Source organism: Cyphomyrmex costatus, unplaced genomic scaffold (genome assembly GCF_001594065.2).
Source record: "Cyphomyrmex costatus isolate MS0001 unplaced genomic scaffold, Ccosl1.0 scaffold193, whole genome shotgun sequence".
Taxonomy (NCBI): Eukaryota; Metazoa; Arthropoda; class Insecta; order Hymenoptera; family Formicidae; genus Cyphomyrmex; species Cyphomyrmex costatus.
In genome coordinates this window covers 3,504,580-3,525,518 of record NW_017275965.1, presented here as the reverse complement: position 1 = coordinate 3,525,518, position 20,939 = coordinate 3,504,580, and the positions used below count along the sequence as shown (strand labels likewise).

General features: G+C 39.0%; 1 protein-coding gene across 1 annotated transcript in view; it reads right to left on the bottom strand.

Annotated features, from left to right (window-relative positions):
* Window positions 1–20,939, bottom strand: part of LOC108772809 (homeobox protein araucan) — a 64,502-nt gene that overhangs the window by 22,039 nt on the left and 21,524 nt on the right. The window contains exon 2 of the mRNA XM_018538437.1: window positions 6,671–7,063. Within this exon, the coding sequence (XP_018393939.1) occupies window positions 6,671–7,063 (393 nt within the window). The remainder of the gene's footprint in view (window positions 1–6,670; window positions 7,064–20,939) is intronic.

Below are 20,939 nucleotides of genomic sequence, written 5' to 3'. Positions count from 1 at the left end.
GGGTCTCTACTAGCACGTAGATATATACATGTAAATGTGTGTGTGTATATCTTCGTCTTTATTTCTCTTCTTTTCAGAAGCTTTAATGGCGAACTGCGGGTGGTCCAACGTCGACGCTTCGGACTATTGTTACGACTGTGCACAGGGTCACCGGTCGCTGCTTTAACCGATTATACGAGCACGCCTGTATTAAGGTAGCAATAATCGTTGTGTTGCGCCCCAAATCTTGCGACGTATGCGGCGCATTAGGGGGGCGCGACAGCAAGGTGGCTCTAACTTGATACCCTGTGGGCTCGACGTAGTCCATCAAGTTAATGCAATAGCGCCTATAATTGTCTTCTCTACAGGGTGCTCTAAAAGCGTAGATAGATCTATATCACTCTTGACAAAATATTTGTTTATCTGTATCTGTATACTATTCGATATATGATGTATATTCAAAATATATGTAATTTAATATTATGCATCGAAGTCATAGTGATTACTTTTTTTTAAACGATTGATACAATTTTTAGATATAATTCAAAATGACATCGCTTAAAATTTAAAGTAATATTTATTCATACATATATTTACCATGTAAATAACGCTTTCTATATCTCTTACTTTTTTAAAAACAAAGGTTGTTTTGCACATTGTGAGACTTATAGGAATCTTATAGGACATTTTCGACAATTCATCGTATTACTCGCTCCATTCAATGCTAATCTGATTCTTATTATATTGTAATGCCCGTCGAATCGGTCCATCGATTTGAATCGTCAAGAGCACGTGCTTCCTGCTTAACTATCCAATAAAAAAGATCAAAAGAAGAGAAGAAGAAATTCCATTGAAAAAAATAAAACAAAAACTGTGTACACAAAAAATATAAAAGAAACATAAAAATTATATGAAATAAATTATAATATATTTATACCTCATATAGCTATTTATGTATATATCATAATGTAAAAATGATTTATTTCACTTGAAACTTAAAAACGTGTTATTTGTTTAAATTAACAAATATTTGACAGTCTGTGACCGCTACATTTAGTTGAATCAACTAATATTTTTTTTAAACAATTTTTTTCTCATTGTCAGTGTGACGTATATAATAAGTATACAAGATGTAACGAAATAATTGACAGAACATTATTATGCAAAAAATATGAAGCATATCCTTGTATCTTTTTGTGTACAAATTCTTTAAGAAATTACATAATCATCAAGGAAATATCTTTTTCTCTAGTTTCTAGGTGCTTTATCACATGTCATAACCTCGGTCATAACACTCGTTGCACAGAACAATTTTTTTTACATAGCAAGCTTTTTTCTCACGTTTCTTTCTCACTTTAAAAAAAAAAAAAAGAAGAAGAAAAGAAAGAACGATAACACTGCAATATGAACGAAAAGGATTCCATCGTCAAAATACTCAAAATTCTCGGCAGTCAGACGTTTATGGCATTCCGGACTACACCCTGTCGTATCGTTCGTCATCCAACTGCTGGCAGTGATGGTCGCGTGCGCCAAATTACGCCACGGTGTTGAAATTCCACGAACGATTGACCGGCCGGACTGCAATTTATTCCGATAAAGATGCAAAACTATGACATCCGCGCGTCCCACCGTCTTGCGCGACAAATAGCATTCTTGGGGTTTCGCCACGACTAAACCAATAGGCACGAGGGAGCATCCCTTCGTCCTTCAGCTCATCAGTCTCAATTACAGTGGAACTCACCCACGCGATCGACTGTCCGCGTGTAGAATGATAGAGTAAAAACACAAACATCTATGATTCTTATCTATTATATGTACACGTATATACAAATACTGTCAATACTTCTTCAACACACAGTAAAAAATTGTTTATAGGAAATTTTCACAGAAAAACTATGAGTATAATTGATGAATGAATTCTGATATTGAGAATTATGGGATGCTAAAGAAATTATCATTAGCCGAAATTGTACGCATGAATTGGTAAATTTGTAAAGATGAGAGGATTCTGCAATAATAATTTTACGCAGTTACCAATATTATTCCTCGCTGATGTACACGCGCGCAACTAAACGCACGCTGCACATGGCAATATTGCACGCCAGTCGCGTTTAAGTGCCAATTATAAAAGCGTAACAATCTACGATTAAGAAAGCTACGCGTGTTACGCTTTTCAATGGGCCGTAAAATAACCCACGATATCACGGATCGAAACATTACGACTTTCGTATTGCGGCAGATACGTGTGCTTCTCCACAACCACGGAATACTGCTGTTGATAGATACTGATACTGTTGGATGAATATCCAAGTTTCGTATGCATGAGGCATCGTGTTATTATCAATATCCTATTAATAAACGCATAATTAATATTACAAAGTAGTAAGCATTTTCGTTATTAATCAAATAACTTGATACTTCGCTAAAACGAGTTTCAAAAGAAAAAAAATATTCTATTTGCTGTTCTTATTTTCATGTTACTGGTTTTATGCGTATTATATGAAAAATGTCTGTCCTTTGCAGAGTGTTCTACGAAAGGAATACAGTTTGCTATTTCTTTTTCTCTTCTACAAATTTCCGAGTCTTGAGATCGCAGCACGAGATCTAATTAGTATTTGCTAATTATTCATAACCTTGACTGTTAGAAAACTATTTAGATTGAATTTACATGAAAAAATGTTCTAGTTATACCAACAAGAAGTACAAACAAAAACGAATTCTAATCATATGAATTCTGATTATTGTAATTGAATTTTTGATTATCTCGACTGGAAGATTCGATAAATTGAACTATAAGTGTCCGTGTGATTTTGTACCCTTTTGATTGAATCTACCTGAATTCCAATTAATGCAACAAGACTTTCTTTCAGCGTATAAAAAAATATATATCTTAGATAAGATAAATCTATCGTAGGATCTCTCATGCAATATTAACGATACATGCATTACACAATTTTTACTGTGTCAAGACAACGTCTGAAGTAGAATTATATTGTACATATCGCAAGCAATGCGAATAAAACGCAAAACATCAAGAGAATTAAGGTTGAAAGCATAAAGCGCCGTGTGCGACGGAATTCCCGAAGAAAACGTCGTCAGAGGGAATCTCGGAATCCGTTACGTGTGTCGACATAGTCACTACGCGAAATAAGACGAATCCGTCGGCTGATGAGAAGAGCTTTTCCGTCTACCATTGCTCCCCTATCTCGCACAGTTACGTCCTCCTCTCATCCTTCCTCGCGTTCGCGCACTCCCGCCGCCGCCGCGGTATCCCCCATGGCTCCCGTCCCTGTTTCATGGCATCCAGCGTATTGATTCTATAAACTCGTTCGCGAGAGCGATGAGAGCACTCTCCTCTCCCTACTTCCCGTCCTTTCGGTGTCCGCCTCTTCCCTTCCTTCATCGCCGATTCGTTTGACAGAGACAATCTCGCTTAGCGCATCCTCACGATAAGCGGGATTCGCAAATGTCATATATGTGGAATATATTTTTGTGCGGGAATTTCATTTATGAATGGAAAAGGGGAAAAAATGTCGAGAGATGGCCTTCTACCTCAGAAAAAAGCATTCCAAAGGCATTTTCATGTTTGATATATCAATAATGATATTTCAAAAGAGATGTGTAATTAAATACATGTTTAAACATGCCTGACAGATTGCAAACACGCGCTAGCTCGGCAGTAGATCTATCATTATAGATTATTTGAATATTTGTCGCGAGATCAGCAAAAACTGAGAGAATGTAATATACGATTGTAATGAGACCGATTCCATTAGTGACGTCATAACGTCTCTAATGATATAGCTACGTTAGAAAATATGAATTAATTGCAATTAAAACAGTAAATGTATGCATCTATTAAACGTAGTGACGTAATAATATCTATAATAATATACATGTACACAGTTAGATCAGAAAGAATGAGTTAAGTGCAATTAAAATAGTAAACGCACATATTTACTATTTTAATTGCAATTTACTCATGTTTTCTGACTGTACATATATTATTTTATTACGTCACTACAAATCGGTATTATTAGAATAGACAGTCTCTCTCTTAGTTTTTATGCTGATTCCGCGTCAAATATTCAGATCTAATGATAGATCTGCGGAGTATCGAGCTTGCGCGAATATGCAAGCTACCAGACAGACGTGTTTAATTAAGTATATTATCGTGATATTATTATCACGTGAAACTAACTGTAAAATGACATGGAAAAATGCTGTTGAGTAAATTCCGAATATTTATATTTTAAAATTTAAATGTTAGATTATAGGTACTCGGCAATGTGTAATCGGCGCAGTGTGTCAATAAATTTGCAAAATAAGTATACGAAATCGATATTCGATACGATACAAGAATACAAAATCACAGGACACATCGCGTGATTGACGCGCGCTCTGCTGTTTAGATAAGGGCCTGTGTCGTATCAATGTTTATCTGTCCAGAGCATGCACTGATTACGCGGCAACATCAAAAAGTCGATGGCTTTTTCAGTCGTACAAACATAACGACTCGTGAAAATGAAAATATATTGTAGAGATAGCTGCACGTATTATCTGATTATAGAAGATAATGACACATTTACGGCACACGTCAATGGCACGCCGTCTCGTGCCATTATAGAAATTGCCGTTACAGATTGATTATGCCGCACATAATGTCGTTATTAAAAGTTGATTTTAACGATAATTGCGTTTTTACGTGAAAACAGTATTCTCTTGACAAGTACCTTTTTTTTTTTTTACCTTTTTACAAAATTATGACGTTTCCATCTACGGTAAATGCATAACACGTTAGTCCAACCGAGTTATACCGATGAGAAATCGTTGCTTACACGCGATTTAGAAAATTGCGTCTGCAAATTTACGCCGCTAATTGCGTATGAAAAATGAGAAGTGTCTTGTGGATGGTAAATGCATTCGCTGAATTTCACTCGAGATAAACTCCTGTCTACAAATTACGTGCAATGAATCGTGGCGGATATATAAATCTCCGCGCCATCGAATCGCAGCGTAAAACGGAGCAATTTCCGACTACATTATTAGCTATCGTAGCGATTCCTTTTTCCTAGATTTTCTTCTCCATAGCAACTCTATTTTTGTCTCGGGCCATTGGCCGCGCGAGGAATACATTAATCGACAATGCCGCCTAAAAGCAGCCAATTAGTATAATCGTCCGATAAATTCAAATTTAATTGGCCACTACGCTTTCTTTCAATCCGAAAGGTGCTTATCAGTGTGAATGTAATGCATTCATGCGATCTTCTAAATCGCAAAATACACGAGAAAAACCAGATTGTATTATTGGTATCGTTTATCTTGCATCGATTTTATGCAAAATACGATTTTTATTTTAAAGTGGAGTAGCAATTAATTTTACAGACATAATTCCGATCCGCAGAAAATATTTCCAATATTTTATATTATAAATTACAGATAAAATTCAGTGGTGAATTTTAGATTGTCCGAAACTGGTTTGACGCGCGTTTCTCTAGATTCCTGGCTTCCCTGGGACCGAAGTACGGTCGAGGAGGATTCCCTGGTGACATATGCGCGCGAATTCGTCACCGGCAGCCCCTTGAGAACATAACGAGCAACTTTGCCTTCCGCGAATCGAAACTTAAACGAGATTATCGGCCGCTTCTCGAGAAAGGGACGAGTGAATAATTCGACGCAGCCGGTACCGGCCGTATCCAGTCTGCGAAGATGCACGAATTCCTAAGCGCGGGGCAATCGAAGGGGCCGCACGATCTCGACGTTCGAGAGAGAGGGTTTCGTCGCCGGGATTCCAAGCTAATTCGCGGCAACACCACGTGCTAATCCGTCTTAAGTTAATACTGGAGAAGCAATAATCGCCCGGCACGTCTAGAACGACGAATCGATCAATCTGCATCCGGCAATGGCCGCGTTACACGTTGCAAAGCACGAGACGATCTTTCATAGGTAACACGAAACTTATGATGTAATTTTAATGTTGTAGCAAATTTAAGACTACGAAAAAAGTCGAGGAAGTTTTGATTCTTGAAAAACATAATTTATTTTGAGATGGAATAAAACCTTAATTAATTTCCTGAACTGTTAATAATAACTATAAATCTTATTTAATCTCTTTCATATTAATAGTTTTTACTTAAAACCATTGAAAAAGTAATTATTAATGTTCAAAAAAGACTTATATTACATTATATTAATTGTATTATTCCCTGCATTTCAAAAATAATTTAAATAAAAAAAATGTGATTTTCGAGTTATTACTATAAAAGTTAAGTAAATATCCATCAATAATAAAAAATAAACTAATTTTTTATAAAAAATTATACAAAAACTGTCATAACTCAAGCTCAAGAAGATTTTTTTAAAAGACTGAAATGGAAATAATAAAAATTGATCACGTTAAGAATCTTTTCGCTACATATTATTTGATTAGTCAATAATTTTTGTTAAGTTCTAAAATAATTATATTCTCCTTTTCGGAGAAACCTAGTTTCGCTTGAGTTGTGCTAAATACTTATTTTTGAAGTAAGGGAACAATATGTTCATCTGTATATAATGTACTTATATAATGTTTTGTATCTGGAATATTAACAATTGATTATAATGACTTCTGAGATACACCCGCTAAAAAATAAAATCATTCAACAGTAATTTTAACATTGACGTCACGTGTGATAAATGAAAGAGAACTTACCAATGGCGAGTAAAACGCAGAACTATCCATGCCGATACTAGGATAAGGGCCTTGGTCGGTGGTGGAGGGTGTCGGCGTGGGGTAGGAGGAGTAGGAAGTCGCGGTGGGTAGCCGAGGATAAGTGCTCAACGCAAATCGCGCGGCGTTGTCGTATTGGCAGCTGCACACCGTTTGCCCCGTCACAGGGTCCGTCATCATGGGTCTACCATTCTCACAGCAACCAGGTCCGGTGGCGGCACCACCCACGGGGGTCGTAGCACCGCCGGTACCTGCGGGCCCGACCCCCGTCGTCGTTGTCGCCGTCGACGAAGGCGATAGAGCACCCGGGCTCAACGCACCCCCCGACATCGCCGGCGATGTCGCCGTTGTCGGTTGCCCGCCACTCACCAGGAGCTGAAAAACAAAAGGAAAAATACGTCATTAACATAGTATAATTGCGCGCATGCACGATGCGAAGAGGTTCCATACATTTCCTTGTAAAATTAGGAATTAGTTTTTCTAACTTGTCTCAAGCTGACTTTGATATTCGCGCGGACATAGAAACCTCGTCTTCTACACAGAGATTCATTTCACATTCATTAGTTTTCTACGTAGATACATATAAATGACACATAAAATAGCTGTTAGAAAGCATATATGCATTGTCATGATAAGGACATACATATGTACTACATGTGTACATATGGCTAAAAAAAAACGCAAAAGATTTATTTTTTTTGCCAGTATCAACAGTGCCTTCTTTTTTTAGCTAATTTACGTCAGCGACCTTAAAAAATCCAGTATTCACAGATATCGATAATGGTGCCTTTCTTTTGCCAAGGTGGATGGCGAGAAAAAGATTCTACCTGAGATTTTACGGTTTTTTTCTTCTTCTTTGTGTGAAAATTCTATCGATGAACCTTCGATAACCGTCGCCTTTATGTTTACAAACGCATAAGAATATATTATGTAAAAAAGCACAAGATATATATTTCATGATGAATACATCTAATAAGTTTTATCGAAACAATCTCAGTATCTAACGGAGAACGATTATTCCTCCCACGATTAATAGCTTTGTTAAGCTCGTATAAACAGAAAGAGACGTCACTCTCGTGTGCGTGCTCGTAGGGGATCGCGTCGAGGTTGCCTCCCGCTAAATTAGCCCATTGTAAATGAGAACGGAATGAATCCCGGTAATTAATATGGCAAGGGCGCGGAGTTATTTCGAGAGGACGGGAGACTCGAGAGCCGCGCCGCGACGAGTCAGGTTGTATATCTACGTTGATAAAGCCTTCTCTCCGACAGCTCTCCCGCATTCCGTTACATACGGAAGAGCGAAGGAGAGAGCCCGGAAAACGACACACTCTCTCCCTCGTATGTATATACCTTTCTATTCGTAGACCGTGTCGAAATCACCCACGAAAACGCCCACGGATCGTTGCGGCGCGCGCGTGACGAATAGAATCGACGAGAACTTTATTCCCGCAAACGATTCTCCTTCGCGTTTTAGCGTTTCACCTCTCTCGTGAATTATTAAAAGCCCCGGCGCGGCGCCGCTTATCAATTTCAAAGTCAGCGCGTTTACAAAAATATGGTGACTCGCGCGCGGCCAAGTTTTTATATATCATACACCGATGGAAATCTCTACGTTTCTCGCACGATAAAATACATAACTAGTGTGTCTCGGTCGTTAAGCGATAGCGCGGGGGACGCGATTCACTGCGATCTCCTCTGTTTGCTCGAAAGATCAACCGAATACAAGAATAAAGATTATTGGATATAGTTGTGTGAAGTCAGCTAGGAATAGGTACAGAATCTAAATGATACTAACCCGGCAAACAAGCTGACGTTATTTATCATCATTTTGATGTCTTTAACGTCAAAATAGTGTCAAAATAACGATAAATAACAGCTGTTCGCTGGGGTACGACATCATCATGACTTCCTTTGTCACTTATAAGTAAACTTGCAAATGACAAATAGGAGCATTTTCCAAGAATAGAGTGTAACACAGTGAATCATTACATTCTTGTTGTTTGCCAATGTTAAACAAGAATACAATGTAACAGTGAAATGATTCGTCGTATTATTACAATGTGTCCTTCTGGCTGGAAAACATCCAAGATCATGCTGACTTACGATAGAGTGCTTTCCAGGAAGCAACACAGATGATGCAGTGTAACACAGTAAATCAATACATCCTTGTTGTTTGCCAATGTTAAACATGAAATAATTCACTGTGTTACATCGTGTATGGAAAACAATACTAAGACTTCTACCTAGAGACTTTTTTTTCTGAAAAACGTATAAAGGAATTTACAAAGATGCTCGATATAGCATTCGGCTGCCCTGTTTATGCCTCGAATTACGCGGTTTCAATGATTTCCATAATTATCTCGATCTACAATGAACCATCTGCATAACTATCTTCGTGAGAAAATTCGAGAAGTCGCTTCCGCAACATTGAGCGATTTCCGGCTCACGCGCGCTGTTTACAATCTTGTGCTCATCGATTTTCCGTGAGCGTGCGTCAATACGCTCGCGTATTTTCACAAGAAATATCACGGGAATCCACGCCGTTGCAAAAATAGAAGGGGGCGAAAGGGACGGCGTGGCGCGTCGCATCGCGGGATCCGCAGCGAAACTACCGAAAGAACGAGGTAAACCGAACTTTCGTGAACAAAGACCCCGCGCACTTTCGTCGTGGTGGTATAATAGTGGTGGTGGTGGTGTAACGGCGATGTGGCGGCGGACTTCGGGGACACGCTATGCGCGCGCGCACGTGTGTTCCCGTTCACGCATAACAACACGCGACACGTGTGTGTGTCTATGTGCACTCGTAGTCTCTCCCTCTCTCGGCCCTCGTCTCTCTCCCGCTCTTTTTCTCCTTGCTTCTAACGAAACGTTCCGGGCACCTCCAGCGTGTCTGGAGCCATTCACGCCCTGCTGGGTTTCCCACCGGAACCTTTTAAGACCCCACTTTCACCCCCGCAGCAGCCGCCGGCACGAAAACCCTTCGGATCTCGTGGCGCAGGAAGAGTCGCCGTGATATGGTCCTATCCCACCTCTGCTTCTTATGCTCCACCTTGTCACCGATCGTTTCGCAACGCGCTCGTTGGCAACCCCTCGAGTAACCAAACGTGTCGGATTTTGTACGAATCCTGATACGAGCGCTATCAGAATTTTCTCTTCAGGTCTGTATACTACTAGTATAATAGTAGTTTTAGCATAGTAGTTTTTTTTAAATAATTGCTAATACGTGACGAGAAAATAATTCCAAGAATATATATATTTTATAAACACGTGAGTGCACTATACTGGTTGTATTTATCCGTAAAATTGTCTAGAGAAAGCAAAAATACTCTTGAATTCTTTTATTTCTTCATATTTGTGGTTTGTATAATAACATCCGCGAAAAGACTTAAACAGCAAGAATACTTAGATTCCTTTACTGCTTGATATTTGCGGTTAGTATCGCTGCTCAAGTAAGTTTCTACTTCTTATGAAAAAAGGTACGAGTGGCGAAAGCTCGCTTATTTGATGTCTGGAAAATGGCGGCTATTATCGGCATAATTTCTATAGAGCGGTGTGCATTATGCCGTCTCGCTTGGCCGCGATCTAACGTTAATTTTTACGTGTGGAAAGCTATGTCGCCAAAGTTTCTTGAAATTTGTAAATGACGGTTAAACGAGTAATCGTTGATACGTTCAATTTTTCTCAAATTTAAATCGAATAATTCAACACACAGAGAAACTTCGTCATAAATATATTACATTTAGAAACAGAAATAAAAGTATGCATGTAGATGAACAGTGCTAATAAATTTTACATTTTTAATACGAAATATAAAATGTTGTTTTCAATTTAAACGGTTTTTTTTATTTAAATCGTGCTTAAATCGATCGTACAAATGGCGTACGTTAAATTGTTATCATCGCATGATCGATAATTTTCATTATCGCAAAAGAAAAAGAAAATACCTGAAATGAGCGGCATCTTCTAAGAATAATAAGTCAGTGTCACCTATCACGATGATTAATCGAGAGATAGTCCACCAATATAATACCTTGCGAAATTGACAAGATTCGTCACTTTGTCAAGATAGAAAGCATTCTCACTTGCAGCTTTCACCATGTATAACTTAAGTAGCGATTTTTGTAGCGACAGAGCGACACAATCGATGAAAAGTTGAGTTCAAAAGTTTTTATTTTACTACACTCGCGCTGTAAAAAGTTTTACAACGAAATATATTACGTGCAAACTGCTTCCTTGTTAATTAATTAATTTGCACGCCTATCGAAACTTTACTATAGTTTGAAATTGTTTTATTTAATTTTCCTCACATATTCCTACTCTCATTTAACCGTTTAACAGTTTATATCTTTAATATATAAAAATTGTATCACTGCGAGTTTACATTGTATGCGACTGTGGATGCTTTTCATTTAGTGATGCAAGTATCATTCTATCTTTTTTTGGCATTCAGTGAAATAACAAAGATAGAACGACGTTTGTGTTGACTTGTCACCAAATGGAAAGCACCCTTTGTGAATACGCATGACCATCCACACGTGCGAACCAAGGGGACTGAATGAAAACCCAGAGAAGCCGAAATCCTCTAAGAAACAGACCTCCTACGTATATCGTTACAATATATCGGCCTGTATAAACAGGATTACATTTGTCCGAGTGAAACTATATAGTGCTTGAGTTAATCATGTGTCATCGACAGCATTTACGAGAAAATAATTGACACGTAACGTCGAGTTATGTTTCTAATCAACTACTAAATACTTGTCTAATCTATTAATACTGGAAGTAGATATTGAGAATTATTATTGACTGTTTCTATTTTATTAGATCAATATTATATAATATTTTTTGTTTAATAGATTTTGAAATATTTTGACTTTTCAATAATTACGTATTTACACTGATAAAATATTTGACTTTTCATCACCATTTTTCCTTAGTAATTTATTTGCTTGTTCCTTTTAGTGAGTAAGAAAATAAAATATTGTAGTGTTAATGAATTGCGATACAAAATTGCAGTAAATATAGGAACTTATTTTTCTTTTCATTTGAAGTAATTTTAGATTTATGTCTTTCAACCAATGTTTCGCCAACCAATTTTGGCTCGAATCATATTATTTTCAGTTGGGTTCTTAAAAGACGAACGTTCGTAAATTTATTACGACGGACTGGCAGCCATCAATTACGTGGACGCAGTTTATACTGAAAAGATGGCGACAGGAAAGGTTGAGTTGTGCGGCTTATCTTTTCTGCTTGCCTTCCTTCCCTCAGAGACCACTTCTTCCTCACGCCGCAGCTTCTCTCTTTCTTTCTCTCTTTCATGTCACGCCATCATGTATCTTTTTCTCTTCACCGGAATCACAACCATCACGAAAGCAGGCAAGAATCTTGACTCTCCCTTCGTCCTCTCCACCTTCTTAGACCTCTTGTACGACAACGGCATTACGGGCCCCTTCCTCTCGACAAATTAGCCACCATGGCGACTTTTATAACGTGCAGACAGATGGGATCTTCAATTAAAATTTAACAGAATGCCACGCGATTTCGGCTGTCTCATCGGAAAATCTACAGTCACGAAAAACGGAAAAGGACGGCATTTGAAACCAACTACTTGAGAGACATGACGTAATTAATTATTCTTTTTTCCTATTTCCACTCGATAGCAGTAACTATATTAAATTACTTCAAATCTAAATTTGTAAATTGAAAAAATGTGAAGGAAATTCTAACACAATGTGTATCTAAAAAAATCTACACTTTAAAAAATAGCGGTGTCATACATATAATTCTCACTGTGTTGGTATTAATAATAACACCGATATGATGATTTAATACTATGGGTTTTAAATCGACACAATGATGGTGTTGATATAAACACCAGAGACTTGAAATCCACACCATGTTGGTGTTAATATTAACGCCACACAGTGAGAATTATATAGACACCGCACGTATATTAAATTCACACTAAAGATCCTCAAGTCAGAGATACGCAAAAGGAGGCTGCGACGGGATTGGTTGACGGTGTCGATGTAAGAATATGGCGGCACCAATGATACACACACAACCGAAATATTTTACCTACTCACAGTAGGAAGACATGGTATGTTTGCATGTGTTTACATACGTACAAATATCACGAACATATGGACACATCATGGAGATTGCCATGTTCTTGCAAACATTCGACATTTGAATATCTCTTACTCGAAGGTCTCTAATCCACAGCAGAGTGTTAAATCTGACATTTTTTAGAGTGTAGCTCTGCAATACGATACACTTATGTGACAGATGATGGACAATATAAAGATTTACAAATTCGAACGAATTGTTAGTTAGTAAGCTCAATGTGCCGTGCAGAAAACGAATTATCACGAAAGTCGCGGACATTAAATGAGCGCGAACGCGGACGCGGCAGTTTCACGTTAATTACGTCTGTCTCCGAGAGAGAGAGACGCGGCAGACAACGAGACGAGTTCTGCGAGCGTGGCTTTAAAAACGTCACCGCGCGCGCGGAGGAGGACGCCTGTCGGAGGGCGGCGAGATCTATTTGAAGCGTTAAAGACTCTGTTAAAGTGGCGGTAACTCGACGTTAAGAAGGCGCGAACGTCGAGTACCGTGGACGACTCGGGGTATTTTTACGCGGCTCGTTGAAGCGTTTATCGACACCGGGAGAAATTCGTACGAGCTGCGCTCCAGTCCGCTTGATTTAAATCGACTGAGGGGACGTCAAATGTCGCTCGCGTGTTGCGCAAATTATGACAAATCACATTTTTCTTCCACAATTCTAAATAATATTTAATTATTTACCGTTTATTTTAAAATTATCCTCTTTACGAGATTGCTATATAAAAGCAAACGATTTAAAGATCCTTTTTACGTATATTGAGAATTTTTGGTTGAAATCGTACGTATCAGAAGATTCTCTTCTTAAGATCTCAATTAAAATTATAATAAATTTCAGCAGAAAATTCTTATTCGTTCATTTTCAATCAGAATTCCAATTAATGTAACCAAAGTCTGTTCAGTGTATATGTATATGTTTCTCTGTAGGAGCCGCACTCCTTCCAGTTCACAATCGGCGATTTTCGTCCTGTCGACCCTTCCGAAATCCGCGAAAAAAGAGAGTGATGAATTCGCGCGAGCGTGCGCGCGCGCGCGCGCGCGAAACGAGGCCGTTCCTATGCGGATGAGACACGTGCACCTTTAAACTGGCAACCGGTTTCCGCGCGACGTGCGTGTAAAGGCGAGACACACAACCGAGACCGTTCGGCAAGTACGTGCGAGAATTTGTGGCGTAATTGCCGATTCCGTCAATCATCGGGCGACGGTGTTTTCATGCCGCTGCCAAATCCCGCGTGATACGAGATAAACAGCGCGTAATAACAAAGTATAACCGGATAACGACGGCATAATAATGCGAGTTAACGAAGTAAGCGGGGCCTCGAAATTCTCTTTTCAGACATGCGATCGTGAGAAGAGCATAAAATGAAAGGCTAATATCTCGCCGGGCATTATTGTAACCGATACGGAGCCGACCAACAAAGTTGTAGTTTTACTCTGTAATTACACGGGCGCGGCAATTTGTATATCATTAAAGGTACGCGCTATTGGAGGAATAAAAGTTCCGCACGAATCGACGGTGTATCTTTAATAAATTATAATTAACCGATAAATAATGACCGAGAAAAAAAATCCGTGCAGCGCGGGGTAAAGAAAAGTCAAATATTTATAATGTATTCTCTCTTTAAGCTATTACAACTATTTTTTTAGACTAATTCTCTCTCTCTCTCCTTTAATTTAATCCTTTCGTCACGTATAGTACATCTCTCTCACTTATCACTATTGCGTTACCACTATAACTCAATACTCGGATATCGTTTAATTACCGGTTCACGAAGACAAGAGGAGTGGCGAGGATTAGCAAAGCGCTCGCATTTGCAGTTGAGCCAGCTCGTCGATCTCTCGCGTCACTCCTCTGCCAAGGGTTCGCGTCGATTCCCTCGCGATAACAATGGCCGCGAACAGCGCAAAAAGTGGGCGGCGTGAATGAAAGCGAGATAGACGAAGAGAGAGAAAAAGAGAGAGAGAGAGAGAGAGAGAGAGTGTGTATAGGCCACGATCCTGAAAATCGATATCGCGGATACCGAGGTGCTTCCGTGTCGACGGTCGTAATTATATGCCGCGGAGCACGATATACCGCGTTGCACGATTCCCATTATTGCCATCACGGTAGTGTAACTTATTGTTAGCGAACAGAGCACGATGCTCGAGCGTAGATAGAGCGATGGTGTTGAATGACGGGACGCGGTAGCGACCAGAACTCAAAAGTTTAACCCTTTTGGTAAGCGCGATCATTAGAATACGGAGACACGTAGCTTCTCCTTCCGACGAAAAACGGAATTGAATGAAACAAATTGTGATTCTTATCATCTTTTTACTTCTTTATCCTGATACTTTTTTTCCAATTATAATAATTATATAACGATTCAACCGTGAAGTGAATGATATATTAATGTAGATCACTTAAATCATTTATGCGACTTATAGTAAATACATTTTAATGTTGTATATGATATATAGGAAACAACATTAAAATGCAGTCAGATCACAAAAACGATTGTGTGTGTGTGTGAGATTTATGATTTAGGGGACAAGAGATCACTGGAGAGTATATTAGTTAATCGAATCTGTCCAATTAATTCCTCAATTAAAATTACAATTGTAGATTTTACGACTCGTTCCGTCTTATCTACGGTGAGTCGTGTTATAAGTAGAGTATAAACATCAATTATCGCATATGCTTAGAAATCATTGGCACAAGATAGTTATTATCTCGCGGCTTGCAACGCGCGTTCGCAAACCATGACAAATTTCGTAACGCCATTTAGATAATTATACATAATTACTACTCATATATACATGTTAATCATTCGTTGAAGTTTCCAACGGTACAATCACTGCAACCGGATCTCTTACTTCATTTGCACGATGTAGATTGCGATTAAATGAACGGCTCATCGCCGTGACGTTCTAGCCCACATTTAATTTCACATTAAGAAGTTAATTCATATTAATTTTACGTTGAGAAAAGAGGCAGAAACTTTTCGAAATATTTCTAAAATGTATACATCATACGTATCGGAATACTTTGCTGTGCAGAGTAAAAAAAAAAAATTAATAAGTTAACGAGCAACGTGTGATCCGCAAATTATCTTAAGAAATCGAAGCGACAGGTATTGCTTAAGTTTTGCCATTCGATAACGCAACTTTAACAAAGTCATGACTTCGGCAATATCTTGCAGGATATCGAAAGTGCCATGATGTATCGCAATAACGCGATACGAGCTGTAGCGAAATATCATGGCGAGCGAAGTTTCTCCACAAATTACTTCACGTCCCAATGAATCAATCAGGAACGATGTTTATGAAGTGAAGGCATCGCTGCTCATCAGCGCGATTATGCAAATTCTTAGCTCGTTATGGCAGATAGGAGGCCTCGATGCGATACTTTTTCTTCCCCTCCGGGAAGCGGCGGAGGCGCATCCGCACGTCCGGAATACGTAAACCTCGACGTATACCTATATACGCGTTTCAACGACGTTGCGGCGAATTAATGGCAATTTGCAACTCTCCACGTTGCAACGCGGATCCTCCACGGCTACGGCGCGGACCGATGCGGGCAGACCTACCCGTATTATTGCCAAGAGTCGGAACGCACTGGCTTGCACCTGCGCGACCCTCGGTGCGTTTCACGCGCGCGCCGCTTTTATCGAGCATTATTTATTTCCCCTTCCCTCCCCTCCTCCTCCTCTTTTTTGAGAACATAGATGTAGCGCCGCGCCGCGCTTCTGTAATCATATCGAGCGTGTGTCGTCCCGTTTACGGAAAGCAAAATTATAATTCGTAACGGGATATCCGAGGAAGTCGCGCGCTTCCTCTCGAGTACCGTGACAGAAGTTTGCAGTGAAAATCCTTGTCGTGCTACTTTCATTACAATTTTTTGAATTCTTGAATTTTTTTTACCGTATGAAAAGAGGAAATTGCCTCGAGTCCGACGTTTTTGTCGTTTTAAAAAAATACCAATCTATTAATATAATATCGTCAATTTTCTATGATATTCATGGCGCAGCATTTGGCTCGCAACTCAAATTATTTTTGTTTTATATAATATTTAATTCCACGTAATTAAATAACAATTATCAGTAAAATCGTTCGAGCGATTTCTGATAAATTCCCTGGATAAATTTTGATATGCAGAATCAAGCGGAGAAAAAACTCAAAATGGAGCAAAACATACAGCTGAATATTCATTGCGAACCGCCCATTAGAATCTTAATTACCGCCTATCTAATTTAACTCGACAACTGACACATAATACATCTTTATAATGCCATATCGTCCAACGTTTTGTTAACATTAATGTTACCCCGCATATTCAACAGCGTATTTTAATATTGTGTCCCCAAGCGATTGTTGCAAACATGAATTTATGCGAGCATTGTGATATTATAGTATTATATGTAAGTATCTTGCAGTATTTTTTCGTGTAAGCTTTCAAAATATACGTTATTTTCTCAACTTATTTATGTTTAGATAATTATTCATGGTAAAACTTGTTAGTTGGCAATCTTTTTTTATCGTCAATCGCAAATACAATGATGAATACACAATAGGTTACATACATTACGGATATCTCTTACATCGGTATATATTGTTTCGCACAAAAATAGTCAACGACAAAGTTATAAATAGAGTACAACATTTATTGTCTGTCTCAACGGTATAATCTGTTCTTTATTTAATATGCGCGTATTAAAATTATATTTATAGAATATTCGCTTTTTATAAAGAGTGGAATAAATCCGATTAATACAATAAAAGGAATTTAGTGTTATTTAGTATCAAGAACTTGTTTTCGTTCAGCAATCGAGCAAAAGTATTTATTTCTACTTTTTAATTATTTTTTTCTTGTATGTTTAGCGCCTTCTTGCTATTCCTGTCATTCGCAGTCAGCCTGTAATTCAACGGAAATGTAAAATGTTTTCTTCTTGTTTAAGTGCGTATTAATGTACTGATTAATTTAAGGTTATTTACTCAAAACGGAATTTCTACTTTATCTCGTTCGTTTGACCTCTAATTTTGTATGTCTCGAAGAAAGAAAGCACACGTTAAGTAACGCGTTGATTAAGTAAACCTCACGCAGTGCAAGCGTACGACTCTTTAATTATTATTCCGTTCAGAAAGTCGTGCGTCAATCATCCGCATAAGAGCAGCTCGGATGCCATACTCTCATTAGATTGGAGATGCCGACGTTGAAAAAGAAATTAGATTCGACGCACTCGAATAAGAAACTCTCTTTTGCATAGATTCTCTTTCGTGAGAATATTAGGGATAGTTAATTAATTCTCTTAGGTAATTGATTTAATCGAATAATAATCAACAAATTAATTAATATATGATTTTATAAAGTGTATATTGTTTATATACATCCTTGGCTATAAATATATAAAGCCCTAAATGTATCGTATTTTATTGAAAGAAGCAGTAAAAACTACCAAAATATTAAAATTCTCTAAAAAAAATATTACTTTTTAATAAATCTATCTTTTTAATTTATATTTTATTAAATATGGAATGTTAATTTGTGGAAATATTTATGACTAAGGTTGTAGAATTTTTTTCTTATAGATATTTATATTTATATTTTTGTTTTTTTTTCTAGACAACTCTGTGAGAATACTATTCGTTAAATATCAATTAATCAATGAAATTATTTTTCACGCGAAATCCGTACCGCAAGGAGTTAATAAATTTGAGTTTATTATATCACGGAATTCTAGTATTCTGATCTCTTTAATGCGAGATGCAACTCTGGTTTGTTTGATATTAGATGCAACTGTTTATTTTCCGCTTGCATTGGCATTAATCGCTGTGTCAAAGAGATCAAGCACGGAATTACATTTGCGCTAAATGAGCATTAGAATGCGACCCTTTTCTTCGACGTGTCACGCTCGTGAGCGACGGCCGTCGCGTCGCTGAGCTCCGAGTTCGTTCTGTAAGCTTCACACTCTAGCCTGCTACTTACGAAGAAGGCAGGTGCGCCTCTAGGCGATCTCGCTTTCTTCGAGCGAACTCGCGCGAATGTTAATTGTGCGCTATTATTGGCAACGACCGGTCGTGGAATTCCGCTTCGTCAAACCCGCTTCTCGATCGATTCTCGTTCCAAGATCTCAGCATGAGGTAAGTCACTTACGTAAAGTGTACGATTATGTGACGTATTATGTACGATAAGTGAAGAATACAAAGCTGTACCGGTAGATATCACAAGAAAACTGGAAACGATATTTTAAGTGACAATAAATTTGAATTTTAAACAGATAAACAAACTGATGATAAATTTCTTTATATTCATGCGTCTTTCGATCACAAAATTACTTGAAATGGAAATATTCGACCCCTGCTGAGACCTTCGATGCTGCGCCAAGTGTCACGTGTGAGTCGAAAGTGGCGAATTTTAAATGCCGTGAGTTATTTACATTACGGAGTGACTCATTTTTCTTATGACAATTCACACGAGCCATTCTATATAATATTACTTAAATATTATAGCTCTAATGACTTACCTGGGACGCCGACGGATACGAGTATCCGAATTGCGCGTACGCTGACATGTCTAGAGTCTACGAGCGTCGAGTCTACGTGCAGTTCTCCGTCTCTTTTTCTCTCCGGATATTTTGCGGAACCAAAAAGGATCAGGACACAAACGCATCTGCACGCACTACACTACCTCTCTCTCCCTCTCTTTCTCTCTCTCTCTTTCTCTCCCTCTCTCTCTCACAGAGTTTCTACGCGTGGCAATATCGTGGTGACATACGGGAAACAAAACGGAACGACGGAGCGCGACGAACTTTCGTCGGCGAGGAGTGCCATCAGGCTGCCCTCAAGTCCTGGGCGGCCGTGGTCGGCCTCATGACGCACGTTTTCTTCCTCAGTCACGCGTCACGTCAACGAAGTGTCATCGCGCTGTTTTACGGATTACGCGCACTTCAATCCTGAGTTCCTGGATACCTTCCAAGGTAGAGGAACGACGAAGTCAGTGTAGACGCACGAGGACAACTCTTCTTATTACGGCACGGAACGGTTCCCGACTCGCGACACGTCGCGTCATGAAAACAGCTGACACGGCACGCAGCACCGGAACATGATAGCAGTTTCTGGATGACGGTACCGAAGAAACGGGACGGACATTCGGACAGAGAGGCGAGCGAGAAGCGTCACGACCGGTTAGGATATAGGGAGCTCACACACAGTTCGTTCGTTCGTTCGGTCCGTCCCCTGCTCTCACAGGGCACTCCAGTCTGCGACTGACTCGGCACCACTCACACCACTTCAACGGGCTTCTCCACTCCGCTCTGTCACGGCTCCCCCTCTGGCGAGGAAAACCGAAAGCACCGCTATCCCCACCAAATGTCATGGGCGGCGACTCAGGTAGAACGGAGCAATCGCGAGATAGCTCGTTGGCCAATGGGCGGGGTCCACAGGCAGTCCGGTTATCCACGATTGGTTGCGAGCACTTTGCGCGCGGGCGGTGGTATTTTTCGAACGTGCCCATCGACGTCGCGACGCCTTTCGTCCCCTCTATTCACCAGCGGAGAACCACCGGCGAACGAACGATCTTGCGAGCTGCGTCGCGACGCCTCGCTTCGCCACGGGACGTTGCACGGCCACGACTGAACAAGGAGAAACGAGTATGTTTACGCGGCTCTACTCTTGTCAACCCGACGGCAAAGGACTTAAATAAATCCACATTCCTCCGTCTCCCCTTTCCATACCGCCCATGCGTCGCCCTTGCAAGGAAAGCGGACTACTTTCGCACCTATATGTATATGCACCTATAGGTACATATATTGTCCGGTCAAGATCGTTAAGTACTACGAAACAAAGATTATGAAACTTTTTGTGAAATGTCAAAATTATTAGGCTCATTTTTAATTTCAAAATGGAATAAATTTGTACTGAAAATCAGCCATTTTCTAAAAGTTTTGTTGATAAAATAATTTATAATTATATTTGAGTGTCATCAATTTTTAATTAAACATATTTTAATATTTAATAATAACACTTTAGAAATTGGTTTCATATTATAAATATCTAATATATGTATTTTATTAATAGGAAATTTGCAAATTTAAATTGTTATAATATTAAAAGAATGTTAATAGATAAAATACTGATGGATATTCTATTCAAT